This window comes from Spodoptera frugiperda, chromosome 10, assembly GCF_023101765.2.
Source record: "Spodoptera frugiperda isolate SF20-4 chromosome 10, AGI-APGP_CSIRO_Sfru_2.0, whole genome shotgun sequence".
Lineage (NCBI taxonomy): Eukaryota > Metazoa > Arthropoda > Insecta > Lepidoptera > Noctuidae > Spodoptera > Spodoptera frugiperda.
This window is the reverse complement of record NC_064221.1, coordinates 11159062-11173796: the sequence shown is the minus strand read 5'-3', so window position 1 is coordinate 11173796 and position 14735 is coordinate 11159062. Positions and strand designations below refer to the sequence as shown.

At 39.3% G+C, this 14735-nt stretch overlaps 1 protein-coding gene across 1 annotated transcript; it reads right to left on the bottom strand.

Moving 5' to 3' along the window:
* Positions 1–2096: 2096 nt before the first annotated feature.
* On the bottom strand, positions 2097–5969 carry LOC118277078 (transmembrane protease serine 9-like). The gene is given in 8 exon segments (XM_050696159.1): positions 2097–2407; positions 2667–2867; positions 3092–3116; positions 3455–3546; positions 4251–4430; positions 4688–4790; positions 4985–5180; positions 5347–5969. Coding segments are annotated over 8 exon segments (1647 nt in total). The 5' UTR covers positions 5909–5969; the 3' UTR covers positions 2097–2119.
* Between the last annotated feature and the right edge of the window lie 8766 nt (positions 5970–14735).

Below are 14735 nucleotides of genomic sequence, written 5' to 3'. Positions count from 1 at the left end.
GGTCGGAGGATCCTCCTTTTCTTAGGGATCTTTACTTACTGTTCCTTAAAGATTTATACACAATCAATGGATATGCGGAAAGCGTGCACTTTTCCTTAACATTTAATCAATTTTGAAACTATTTTCCGATGACTTATTTTTAATTAAATTTGCCGATGCATACAAAATGTGCAAGCACGGACCACGTTGTTTCATCACAATTCATGTCGCTCCGAACTTTGTCCCGTATATTAAAACTTGCCCCCACTGTGACTCGATCCCGTGCACCGACGGGCACGCTGCTATTGAATAAACATACAACAATCTGTCCTTTGACATGGCAACACTGGACGTTCTCCTTGTTTTTTATGGCAACACTGATTATTTTGAACTTTAATCTGCTGTGGATAGCTCGGTGGAGGATTTTGTCTTTATTTTATTTTTATTAATTGTTAAGCGATGTGAGTTAAGTTCTATTTAATTGATTTATTTAGAGAGAGAGAGAGAGACAGGTAGAGCGAAAGAGAGAGAGAGAGACAGAGAGAGAAGGATTTGGAGATGACAAATGGTAATTAAATCTTTTGACTCATCGATTCTCTTGTTTATTGTCGAATCAAGACTATTTACATATGTATGTAAATAGTCTTGACGTCTTGACGACTTAACTATGTAGTTATTCCAAAAGAACGTCATGTTGACATCTATTTTGTGTTTTAGATAATTTTTCAAGTCTAAAACAGTTTATGGTATTTCAGTGAACCTACAAATGCTGACATAACCCGTGACTAATGTGTCTGTCAGTGGTTTAATTGTGTCCTAACTAATGACATCCTAGAGGTCCCTAAACTGTCAGACACTTCTCAAAAATAAAGAGTGTCATTTGAAGTAGACACGGTTGCACGTCGATCTATACAACACCAGTTTATCATGACCTCGCTTTGTATGATCTTTCCGCACATTCGAAGGTCAGTTTATACTGGTTTTGTATAGGTTGATGTGCAGTTGTCTGTACTACAGTAACAAATAGTGCCACAGAGTGGGTGCCGGGTGCCGCGGTAATGGTACCATACATCGCGACCGCGGTATATTAGACCAGGATTTACTGGATACATTTTGTCTCCTGTTTGTAAATGCTAACGTTTATACCTTCTACAAGGATATTGGGACTCTATTGCTGTTGTAGGCGAGAAGTTTGTAGAAGTCAACGTTAATGAGCTGATAGTAATACTAACGGTTTTCACATCAGTGATATTACGACCGGCTTTACAAAAACTCGGCTTAAACAACGCTTGCACTATCTATGAGAGTGAGATTGAAGGCCTCAAAAGCCAGCAACTCTTGTAACTCCTCTATAGTAGCGGGTGTCAAATGGTGGCGTTCATTATTTACTATCAGATAAAACGCATTTGTCGCCAAACCTCTAAAAAAATCTGTGGCTAGGAACAGAATTATAGGTACATAGCTCCCACAAGAGCTCTGCCATAAACAGATTCAAAACCAACACTAAAACAATTATCCTACCTTAAAAAAACACATACAACAGCGGCAGGTTCCCAGTTTCCGTCACGTGTCGCGCTCCATAAAGGCGCAATAACGAACTGTGGCGCCATCTGGCGGCCGCGTCCCGCAACATGCACGTGTTTATGGCCGCTGTTACAATAACCAGCCGCTACGTGAGCGCGCCGCGTAACGTGCTACAGTAACATGTAATACTTATTGGAGGTTCCAAACGCGGCTTGTAAAAAATAATGGCGGTTTTATTTGTTTGTGTTTGGCTGATTCTGCGTGCTATTTTTAAATCATTAAGTGGCTTTAAATGGGTTTCAATTAGTTTAAATATCTGTCTTTTGCGAGATCATCTCAGGCCACCGTAAACACGGGCCTGAACCAGACCCGTGTGTACGGAGCCTTCCAGAGCTCAAAGAGCCATCAGACCACTGCAGATGGGGCCCTACCTGAGCTCCGGCTCAAAAAGCAGGAGTAGGAATGGGTTGGTTTTTATTCTGTAACAGTGTGAAACTCCCTCTCGCCTCGTCCAGGCGGGAGAAGTCATTAGAAGATTTTACTCCGTCAAAACAAACGCACTGGACGTTACACTTGATATTGAAATCGCCATGTAAATAAAAACAGAATTATGTATTTAAAGGGTCAAATCAATACTCCAGCCTCCATCAGAGTCGTCCCTCTCTCGGAGTGCGTGGTGAGTGACTGGTACAGTCTGCTCCCTGGCAGTGTTGTGGCGCTGCCGGAGTAGGTCGATAGCTGGTGGTGCGTCCGTCACCTCCCCTGACTCCGGAGCAGACGTGATCGCAGGCACGTATGAAGTCTGCGGCCGCCCCTGGGCGAGCCTGTACGTCGCGAGGAACTGGTTGAGGGGAGACTTGGTCGTGGTCGTGGTGCGGGCCGGGCCGGTGTAGTATTCATGCATCTGAAAGTTTAATGATAAAATTATTGGGAAACAGAATATCCCTGGTGGATATGAAGGTGGATATGAAGGTGAATTCAACTTGATTCTAAGCTATCGCTAAAGCAAAGTTGAGTTAGTGTCTATTGTGCGAGAAATTAATTTGTGCCAAGATTACGTTAGATAAAGTAAGTAGGAATGTCTTCCTTCTTTCTTGATATCGACACTAAGTGTCCTGAGACAAGGCAAGAAGAATAGCAATAGAGCTATAGACAATACTTACAGTCTCATTGATGGTTTCTATCCAGTCGGTGAAGGCGCCGACGGTGGTGAAGACAGTGGGGGCGTCAGCGAACCCGCAGACAGTGGGGCCGAACGATATGACGCCCACCAGTCGCCCGTCCAGGATCGCCGGCCCACCAGCATCGTGCTGGAACATCATTAATAGAATATATCAGCATATGGTGCTCGATAATGACTTGGCCTATGACATTTACTTTGTCTCAGTCATTTATATCATACACTGAGCTTAAATAATCCGTCTGCGGTTTTACTCTCAAAAAGCTCTAGCTACATGTTCTACATTGATAGTAGCGTGATGTCTATTATAGCCTATCATACCTTCCTGCCGATAAATGCGCTATCAATTCAAAAAGAATTATTCTAATCGGACTAGTAGTTCCGGAGATGTAGCCAGTTCAAACAAACAAACATATTCTCTGGTATGAACTTACTGCAACAAAATATTATTTCATTAAGAACAACTAACAACAGCTTATTAAACATAACACATGAATGAAATAGTAAAAAATAAATAATAGATTTAACAAATACACTACTCACGATGTTGTTACAGATTACCATACACTTACATAGCAATAACAATGGGGCAAACTTGAAGCTTATTTACTGACCAATAAGTAATGACGTAATTAGATCAGAAGTCGCGGTGTCACTTGAAACTACCTCGTTGATAGCTTTTCGAATAGTTCATGAGAGTATGCCGTATTTTTCAATTCGTTTAGTACAACATACATTTGACGATATATAAAATGTAAACATATTACTTACTCCCCATAGACCTCTTTGCAGAAAGCATTTGGATACACCGGCAACACTTTCTTCTGCAAGAATATCGGCTCGTACGACAACTTCTGCGATATCTGTAAATTAAAACAAAAATGCATAGTTTCTCTCTGTTAACTGCGCTTGGTTAAATCGGCGGAGTCGAGGAGAAATTCAGAGAATTGTGTGAAATAACTTGTTACTAGGAATAAAGCAAACTTTAACAAATGTTCTTCTAAATTCTACCATAGCGCAACAAGTAGCGTTTGCTGAACGATGAACTTATTATACTTCCATAACCGCACAAATCACAACAGTAGCCGCCATCACTGGGAGTTTACTGCTAATGTTGTCTCTATCAAACATAAAGTCGCCGAGACACATTCAATGTTATAATTAAACCAAGATGGCCTGTTTTTATTGAACATTATCCCTACGTAGTAGTTCTTACGGCTGTGTCATAAAGTGTATAAGACATTAAGTAGTAGACTAGTAAAGGTTTGATGGAAATAATAAAAATTATGATGAAGATAATGTTCTAACTGTTAGTGATCGTATACCTCAGACGGTTGATGAAGACGATTGACCTTGAGATGTGCTTAAAACTGTTTAGTATAGACAGACAGCTTTGAATAACAATGTTTTTCATCCAATGACGTTAAGGCAGAGGAGTTGACTCTTACTGACTAAAAAACACCCCGTTTGATATCTGCATCAAGTGGGCTTAGTCTCTCAAGAGAACACGTTAAGCTGTCCCAATTTAAGCTGATCAAAAAATTATATTAAAATGGGAGATGTAAACCTTGGTGACTCCCCAGCCCAGCAGCAACACTGCGGCGGTGGGGGGCGGCGCGTGGATGTGGTTGTCGATGGCGATGTACTTGGTGACCGCGTGCTTCGTGAAGCGAATGTGCCGCCGCAGCCGGATCACCGCCAGGTTGGACTTCAACGTCCGCGGGTTGTAGCCGGGGTGGAAGTACACCTGGTACAAACATCACATTAATTCTATTTTTTTTAAACGTTGCCCCACTTTATGATTTTCTGCTGTGTCGTGGGTGCGTTTACAAACATACAAGTTCACATACACATGACACCAGACCCGGAACAACAATCTGTGGATCACACAAAGAGTTGTTCCGTGCGGGAATCGAACCCGCGACACGTTGCACGGCAGCCAGTTGCCTAGCCACCGCGCCAACTGTGCAGTCAATATTGAACCAAACTCTTTTTTGTACTCACCTCAAGGACATCCACCATCTCTCCTCCAATCCTGCTGTGGTTACTGCCTATCCTCACTTGCAGTATTCGAGGGTTCTCGCGGAAGAAGCGATTGTTGTGTAATCTGAGGAAGTAATCAATGGAGTTTAATGATAACATGTTCTCGTTTAGTTAACAATGTTCGAGATTACACTTTGTGGATAGATAGATATCTATAGCAATAGATAAGTCCTGTTCCACATGAGACATAGCTGGTTAAAAGTGAGCTGGAAATTATGATATAATTAGTTTAAATGAGGGATCTACTTTTATACTAACAACTGTAGACAGGACGCGGAGGTAATGCACAGGTCTTGCCAGTATATCACGGCTCCGCACCAGAACCTGCCCATGAGGTGCACGGACGCCATGAACGGGAAGTTCCTGATGTTGGTCCGCTCGCCGCGGTAGATGCGCCGCCCGCTGCGCTTGTTCTGCAGGTAGCTCTGCTTCGCTTCCAACTCCTTTTGAGGATCTGCGAATATAAAGAAACGAACGACATTTTTTATTCGAACCAATGAAACGTGAAACTGTTTTTGCGACTCCGATAAAAATATATTACGCAGAATCCACTGAAATATTTCATGGAGCGATAACTTTTCTTATCAATACATTTATTACTCAATCGAAATTGTATTCACCCCAATAAACACTTTTGTTTTCTTTCGTCTTATGGTTGTCAAACGGAGTTTCTGCGATGAGTTTGTCCACTACATCGTTCATCATCTCTTCATCGTTGTGCTGAGGAATGGGATCTTCCATCATTCTCCTGGCCGACTTCATCAGCTTCTCCCGCGAAGCTTTTTCTGCGACGATCTTCAGTATGTCGTCCCGTGTCATCTTTTCCTTCAGCTTCAAGATTACATTCTTGGATTCGTTTGCTGTCAAGTATGAGAAGTGGTCCGCATCCATGAGTGCCTGGTAGAAGTTAGTTTCATTCAAGTTGGTCTCTGACGTGACATTATTTAGGACTTCTCCGATCAGATTGTGGTCGATCACATAATGGTTGATGTGATTTAGTTTTTCTTTCAAATCTTTGATTCTGCTCTTGTTTTGGTCGCCATTGAACAACTCGATTAATTTGTTGGGTATATCGTACACAGTGAGGTTGAGTACTTCGATAGGAACATCTTTGGTATCTTCAGCGGTGACAGTCCCGTCTAAACCTATCGCCAGTACAGTGAGGAGTGAGAGGACACGCATCACATAGAGTGCACCCGTTGTTCTGAAATTATCGCCTACAACATTTTATGGATATTGAATAATTTTACGAGAACTAAAACTTTTATCGCGTACTTGTTGGCAGCGTCAATCAATCTTGTTTATAAAAATTACTTTTCCAGAAATTCTATTTACGAGTATGATTGGACAAACTGTTTCTCTACTTGTGTAGATCTATCTAACCTATATAAACTAAAACAATATTTCAGTTCTGTCGGTTCCATATCTATGTATTATTTCAAACCAAGAAACTCAAATAATATGAAACTGCTATCGATTGTACTCAGTGTTACAAACCCTAAAGAATACAAATGTACCCATTGTCCTCATTTAGTATCACAGCAACAATCGCGTCAGATTGCATCTCCAGTCGTTGCCATAAAACACACATCAACGCCAGGATACAAGTGGGCACCAATAACATTGCCCACTGCCCGACATTGGGCAACTTCTGCCGATAATAAGGCTGTCGTAACCCGCGGCCTCGACACATCAATCAGGCCAGATAGCTCCGGAGAAATACCTAAACAGGGAATCGAATTACGACCCGCAGAAAATTGAGGCATCTAACTCGGTAGACGAGGTGATTATTTTTATTTGGGGTAATGTTGGAATGGTGAGATACTCGTGAATCTTGGTTCGTTGTTGGGAACGTTTACTTGGCTGCTTAGCCATCAAAGTTTTGTTAGCGATTTCATTAATTTTGTTTCGGTCCTCATTAATTACAGAAGTAGCGATCATTGCCAAAGTTAATGTATTGTGTCATTCTATTGAACACAATTTAATAGAACGATAATATTCCATCAATAGGGTAGATGAGTAATTTTTATTTGAATGTCCGTCTTGTAGATTATTTCAAAACATAAGACACGTATATTTATTTTTTTACGGAAACAAATACTTCCGGAGATAAATAGATTTGAAATAATATAATAATAATACATTTTATACGTAGTAATGGCGTATTCGCTCCCGCTCCTAAACTTAGTTTTTTTCGTTTTATTTAAATAAGTATCTTATCTTATTTTTTCATTACCTGACTGACGGATTAAACAGATTTTTAATTTTCATACCCTGTCATCATCCATATTGCATTAAATTATTCTTGTATTTATTTACTCAACGTTAAGTAAATATTGTTACACTCAACACAACGTTATCGATGCGTTTTACTTACTAAAAAGTAAAAGGCATCTATTTCTAATGAAACCTAAATTGTTAAAACAAGTCTCAATGCATTTACAGCGCACGTTTCTTAACGCAAATTCTCAGTGATTTATCCTAAACATCTGTCTGTCTATATAAACCACGCAGTAGCGGCAGCGTGTCTATCCATCATCGTAACTCCTTGTGCAATAAGTGATCGTGAAGGATCTGCGAGCGATGCCGTCTCGGATCCCATCCCCATGGGAAATCAACGCAGCCTCGTACTGAACGGGTGAAGGGATTCTCTTCAAACACTCCAACATCCTAGGAATGTATTCCTTTTACTTAATTTACTATTGGCCTTTTCTCCCAGTTTCCTCACAAGCTTCGCTTTCTATTGGGAAAGGTCTTATTGGATTTGCTTCAAGAGAATTCTGAATAGCAGCCCTGGGACATGAATGTAATACTCTCGCAAGGAATTTTTGCGGTCTAAAGGACCATATTTCGCATGCTAACATTTTTTGGCGTTGGGTATGTTATAGCATGTTTATACTTATGTATGTAGCTTAATTGAGATGTAAACCACGGATTACTTTCTGTTTGCTAATCAGCGCCATCTAGTAGGCAGTAGTGACAACATTCAATAAAAGTTAATTGTGTGTTTTGCTGCAAGTATAACGGTGAATAATAAGGGTTGCAAGTTAAAATTAATTAATGTAAACAAATATAGATCAAACGGTTGCCAAAAGTTTCATTTTTAGTAAAGTACACGTTCTTCCATTGAAGCGCAATTTTATTTAGCGCCATCTCGGAGCGGGTAGCGTAATCTACAGCTAACGGTGCTAATGTACTTAGCTTTTACTTTCCCCAACACGTTTCAGATGGCGCTGAACAACTTTTAACGATATCTCAACTCTTTCAATGGAAACAATCGTAATGTTTAAGTTATTTACTTTATGCACCAATGAACATGTATAGTCTTAATTTTTCAGAAATAATGTCAACTTATGTCGTTTTTAACTCGAATGTTTTTCCGTATTTTTAATGGTAAATTCATACAATACATACTTACATTCTCCACAAATTATTTTTCTTTTGTTCTTTTTTATGATTTGTATGTGTTGAAAATTTTCGAGTCATGTTGTTATCAGAATTTCATTTACATATTTATAGTAGCTTAACTATAATCAAACAAATTAAAACTTAAACATAAATTAACCTAAGGCATTTAACGGAAATAATTCGAAACAGTAAAATAAAGGTTTAATTAAACAACTTCCATTAAATACAATTAACAAAGACCTTTATTTACCTCCCCCTAAAACAGAGTTTGGCATAAATTCCACAATTAAAGTGAAAAGACCGGTCGTCTTGGATCATCGTATCTTATGAGAGAGTTAGAAGCGACGCGAACATTCTAAATGAAATCGCCGGTAATTTGATTGTAGCGTATAATTCAGTTGGGGCCAGTAAACCGGCGAGCCAAGCCAGTAATTGATTAACGACGGTCGCGCGATGCCCGCCGGCTACTTGGTGGCAGGTCCACTCACTAGAATACTTAATGTTTCTGGAAACTACCGCTAGATGGCGTTGACTGTCAATATTTGTGAGTGTTGCGTTACTTTTCAATACTGTAAGAGGTAAGTCATATGGAATAAAATGTGTATTGGTTATAGCTTTTGTGTGGCAAAAAGGGTTCTTTGACGGATGGAAGGATGGAAGTCGATTGAAAAAAGATGGATGGATCGTATGATGAGTGGATGTGAAAGAAATGCTGGGTCGAAGAAGGAAAATAAAATATTGTTGAAATAACTCTTTATGTCGCTTACTATACAATTAACCCAAGTACCACAGTATATAGTATATCTTACTTAGGCACCTACATTGAAAATATTTCCTTTGTTATACAAATAGCTAGAAAATTTCAAAAGCAAGCCACAGCATCTCGTCAAAGTTAAGAACGACATTTTCATTAAACCTCGTAACTTGTAAGCACTAAATAAAAGCGTGCAAATTCTCGACTACACATCAAGCTTTGAAAACCAGTATAAGCTGACATTTGAATGTGCGAAAAGAACATACAAAGCGAGACCATGGTAAACTGGATTGTTATACCTTGTTGTGCTGCGATGTAGATGTAGTACAAGCGGTGGCGGAGGACTTCATGGCCTCTGAATCGTGTTCATTACGGGGATAGAATTAAACAGTGCGACTCGACACCCGCCCCGCCGCCGCGGGCTTTCTTAATCCATTTCTTATTAAAATAACGTTTAATTTCATTGTCTCATCAACTGTTATTAAAGCTTTGAGAAAATTCTACAAAATGTCAAGTTTATATTGAATTCTTAATGTTATAATTTGCATGTTAATTTTTATTGGATCATCTTTGGTAACAAGTTTTTATAAAGTATTTTTAGTTTATGTAAACTGTCGATAGATGGATAACTAATTGTATCATTGTAGTTTTTTACAACTAATTATGTTCTGAGTCTCTATTAAGAATCCTGTTTTATTATTGCACTTGGAAACTTATTATTCAAAAGGCATATACGTACTAAGTAGTTGTGTATAAGCAAGCATACACAACTACAAAATTGATTCGATAGCAAAGCCCAATCAAAATTTTGATAAAAACAGTAGGGACACTACCCAATGCAGATTAGGTTACATTATTTATATTCGTTTCGTTTCTTAAAAGCATTTTGCTTCCAAATTCGTTCCAAAGCCAATGATTTCAACAAACAAACAAAATCAATTTGTTTCTCTAACCGTCGCGTTCCCGATACGTCAGGTCGCGCTGTCGCGTACAGCCTGCAGTATTACGGAGGTAACATTAGCAGCTAGCAGTCAGCCATCAATAACTCCAGTCACATGTATTGGGTAAAAAATAACAAGTGTCAGGTAATAAATAACCACTCTGTGTATTGAGTGCGACGCGCATTTACTCGGGAAGTGATGTAAGTTAGGTGTTTGGTTTATATGCTTTCAATAGGTAGCAATCTGTTATGAATGAATCTCATGTCATAAAGGAAGGAAGGTGAATGTCGTGGTAGCCTGGAGGTTTAAGAAGCCCGCTTCTCATGCATGATGGTGCGGGGTCGAAACCTACCAACAGCAAAGTACCATTGTGGCTTTTTTCCAAGTTATATCTATCCGAGTTATAGTTATATGTACTTTCTAAGATTATTTAGTCACCACTGACTAACGGTGAAGGAAAACATCGTGAGGAAACCTAGACTAATAATTTCTGATTGTAAGTTTGAAATCGCGGACTCACATTAAGCAGGCGTGGTGATAAATGCTCAAACCTCCGTGTGAGAAGAGACCTTTATGACAGTTTGTCTTCCTGTACTTATGAGTTAACATGAAACTGGTTCAGTTCAAACAAAACAATCCTATAGACAATTTAAATCTCAACACAATCTACATTATAAAGTTCTTACCTATCTAAGTTAAACACGAGTACATTACAAACGACTCCAGATTCCAGTGCTACGCGTATAATGTAAGCGTTGTGAAGCAGTTACAGTACAACTCTGCCTTATCTCCCGCGTTATGGAAGCCGTAAAACAAAGGAACGAGCTGTAACATTCCGCTGAAGCTTTCAGCACAAAATGTAAAAACTTTAATGAATTGTGTTCAGGGAAAATGTGTAATTGTAACTGGAAGCAGTGTTTTGAGGGGGGAAAAACCATTCAACATCCAATGACTTCTCCCGCCTTGGGCGAGGCAAGAGGGAGTGACAGACTCTTACTGACTAAAAACCACCCCGTTCCTTCTCCTGCTTTTAAGCTGGAGCCTCGGTAACCTGTTCCGTTGTCCGCAGCTCTGAAAGTGTTTGCAGGCCTTGTGTTCAGTGCTAGGTGATAGGATTATGTAACAAAATAGTATATACATAGAGCAGATCATATCAATGGGACTATCGATAGAGGGCGCCCTAAGTCGGTCTGACTTACATATATCGACCAGATTGGCGATGTATTAAAGAAGGGCTAAATTAAAAGTACGTTCAACCGATGAGTATGCATGAAAAGACTGATGACGGTTGATGAAGCTAAAGAGGACACGACAATATATCCATTCAACTCTAATTATTTTTTAAATCCAGTCCAATACTAGTTCATCAAATGAACACAAGTCACTAACACAGTAACACAGTTTAGCATCAATACCCAATAATGTCTACTACCAATACACATCACACATCACACCACAGTTACCGCCAGTCATCCGCGAACTATTAACGACTCACTAACACAAGCTTTAATATAATGAAAGCCAATTACTGGATGGGAATTTCCTCAATCTTTTGTCATGGTGTATTTCCTATAAGTATACGTTTAATGCTACAAAGACTTAAGTACCTCTACATATATGCTTACCACAACATGTATTATAAGTTGTATATTGTTGTTAGATGTGCCAATTTAATATCCTTAACAGAATATTTTCAGAACCCTTAGTACGAGTTTGCTTTATGTTTCAAGTAATTTGATTGGTTGGTATTTTGTGCCGGCCAATCAGAGTGCCGAAAGCGTTCTAGTTGCGAATGTACATTAAAACTAAACTCATACTAAGGGCAGTACCCTTAACAAAGTCTTCAGGCGACCTTGATCATTTACCTACCACCATCCGTTTGCTCGTTCTTCTATCCCACGGAAAATAAATTTGTTTACTGGTCTATACCAGATTTTCATTTAGGGAATAGTGAGTAAAGTTCCTTAAGAAATGGTGGATCCTTTAACCAGGCGAGGTAATCGTGTCTGGCGGGCTTTCAGCCCAACTGTTGTTCGTTTGGATTTTCTATCCATATTATTCATTGTGTATCATTTTGTATTCTAAAGTCAGATTTAGCATGCAAAATTCTTACTTGTTCAGTTGCATCACGATTTTCCTATAAATAAGTATGGATTCAGTAAGTTTTTCAACGATACAAAGTTTGTTTCGCATGGAAGTGGTATCACAGCGCACGGGCGAGTGGGCGCCGTCGCAGCGCATTCTAAACAGTTTCGACACGAGCGCCTCTGTGCAGATACCGTGCACACACAACACACAGTGCATGCACGAGTAGCACTTATCTTCTTGTTGACTTCGCTGCATTTCGAGTGTCGAGTTTATAAAGTTTTGTTATTTTATTGATGTAGTGTTTTGTGTATGTATGAAGAGATTTTTGGGTTAAAATAGAGTTGTTTTAAATTTTCGCTTCTATTTCGGTTTTATTCAGTTTTATTTAGCTTTTTACTTTGTTAACCCGTTTGTTTGGATCTTTAGTAACTGAAATTTCACGCGCTTCCTGTCGTCTGATCGAACTGATATTTGATACACACTCTTAATCTTGATGACCATATAACATATTATCATTAAAACTGTTTAAAACAAAACAAATATGTATTACTTGTGTCGAATAAAAATCTGCATGTCATAAGAGCTGTTTTGTCAAGGGACAATTAAAATGAAATGCCCTCGTTTCCTTATCGAAGTATGAAGATGAAACACAAAAAAAATTGCCGTCTGATCAATGATGTTTTTGTTTCAAAAATCGGCTAAAAGGCTGGTTACACCAGGGCATCAATAAATTCACCTAGCGATGAAAAGAACCAACCACCATCTAACCAATTTTTCAAGATACTTTCCAAAATACCTCAGTTTCTTCCAATTCCTTGATCTCTATAGCGTAATAGAGAATAACAGGTAACTGCGCGATGTTTACCTGATCATCAGTTCACGTTACACAAAGCCGTTACATCGAGCAACAGCCTATTCCGAGCTGTTACAGCGAATGTAAGCCATTCGATCACAACTACCGTCCCGGGGGACATCACCGATAGTGACACACTACAAGTGAGTGCAGAAGATCTGTTACACACAAGCTATGAGATATTGAAGAAAATAATGAAGTATTTGATTCCGTGCTAGTCTACAAATCGTTATTGGGCTTTTGTACTTTTGATGTTGACATGAGAGTAAATATTCCTTATAGTTTTTAAGCTGGGCTTGGTTAGTAGTATTTTTGTGAGTAGTTTAAGAAAAATGTTTACAAACATGCTATTTTAAAATTATTAGTTACAAATCCATGTCCGGCCTTTTAGGGGTTAGGAATTTAAGGGTTCTTTGGGTTTCGAGGATTGGGAAGATGGGGACCCTGGGGTAATTTGGCCTCCGGTAAGCTCACTTACACAACGCAAGCGTTTTTTCGCGTCGGTTTTCTGTGAGGCCGTGGTATCACTCCAGCCGAAGCCGTTTCACACTTGAAAATTCGGTCTTATCATTTTGTAATAAAGTAACAAATAATAGATTTTTGTCATTGACATACTCGTAGTGTCCGATTTCCAGCCCTGTGTAAGCTTATTACCAAACCAAAGAACACAATATTATCTTCTGCGGCGGCTGCGGTGTGGCATGGAGCTGTAACGTCTGCGAGATAGGGCGTGATGGACGGGATCGTTACAGGCTCACGCAAAAACTGTCGCGCCATTTGTAACCAGGATTGTAGGGGGATGTAGGATTACCGAGCTGTTTGTATTACATGAGCTTCTTATGTTATAGGTATTAATGTAAATTGGCAGAGTAGTGTAATTGCTGATATGATTAAACAAACAATTGTATAACCAGATACTTGAATGTGATAGAAGCTCAAGAAGTATGTAAGTTATGTAACCATTATAATAGGTGGTGCTTTGTAGTTTTTGTTTGTCCCACAGAACAAACGCGAAAACATAAAACCGCTTGCCTTGTGTTTCACTGTGAGAGGCCCAATAATTACACCACTTCCTAATTTTCCCAATCCCCGATTCCCGTACAACCCTTCAATTCCTGACCCCAGCCGACCGGCAAAGTATTTGTAGCACCTCTAGTGTTCCGGAAGTCCATGGGCCGAGGCGATTGTTTACGATCAGGTGATCCACCTGCTCGTTGACCGGCTTATACTATAAAACAGCATATTATGTAAAACTCACTATTTTAATAGGCATTCCAATCTTCAAAAGGAGTGCAACCCCTAGAATCTTGGCATATACAAATACAACCAATAATTTCTAAGCCACATTTATTCTAATTCTCAGTCCAATGACTTAATAACATATTATTTATTCTCCAAACCCTGAACATTTCCTTCAGCAAAACATTTCCTAAATATTTCTCGTTTCTTGTACAAGCGGCCATATTTTACAGGATATTAAGGTGACAGGTATTAATGAGACGTCTGCAGGTATTTTTCATAACAAGCGTTTCGAAGCCTTATTCCGCGAGACAGACAGACAGACAGACAAACGTAATACGTGAGGACAGATACATTAATTATTGTAATTGATTTACCAATCTGCGAACAAGAAAAATGACTCTGACCATTAAGGTTAAGATATATTATGTATTATGCATCTATTTTTTGGAGGGGCGAAAATCATTCAATGACTTCCTTGTTTTGGGTGAGGCGAAAGAGAGTGTGACAGACTCTTTACTCAGGAACTACAATTTCATTTGAAAAACATTTTTTGTGTTGGATAGTCCATGTATTGAGGAAAGCTATGAAACATTACACTGCAAAAGCAGCCGAGCAATGCAGGTAAGGAAGAAGATGGTATAATATCATATTCCTAAAGGGTATTTAGTCTCATAACTCTCGGCGCGTCACGTTCCGCGCGCGCCTCAAAGAGCCATCAGACCA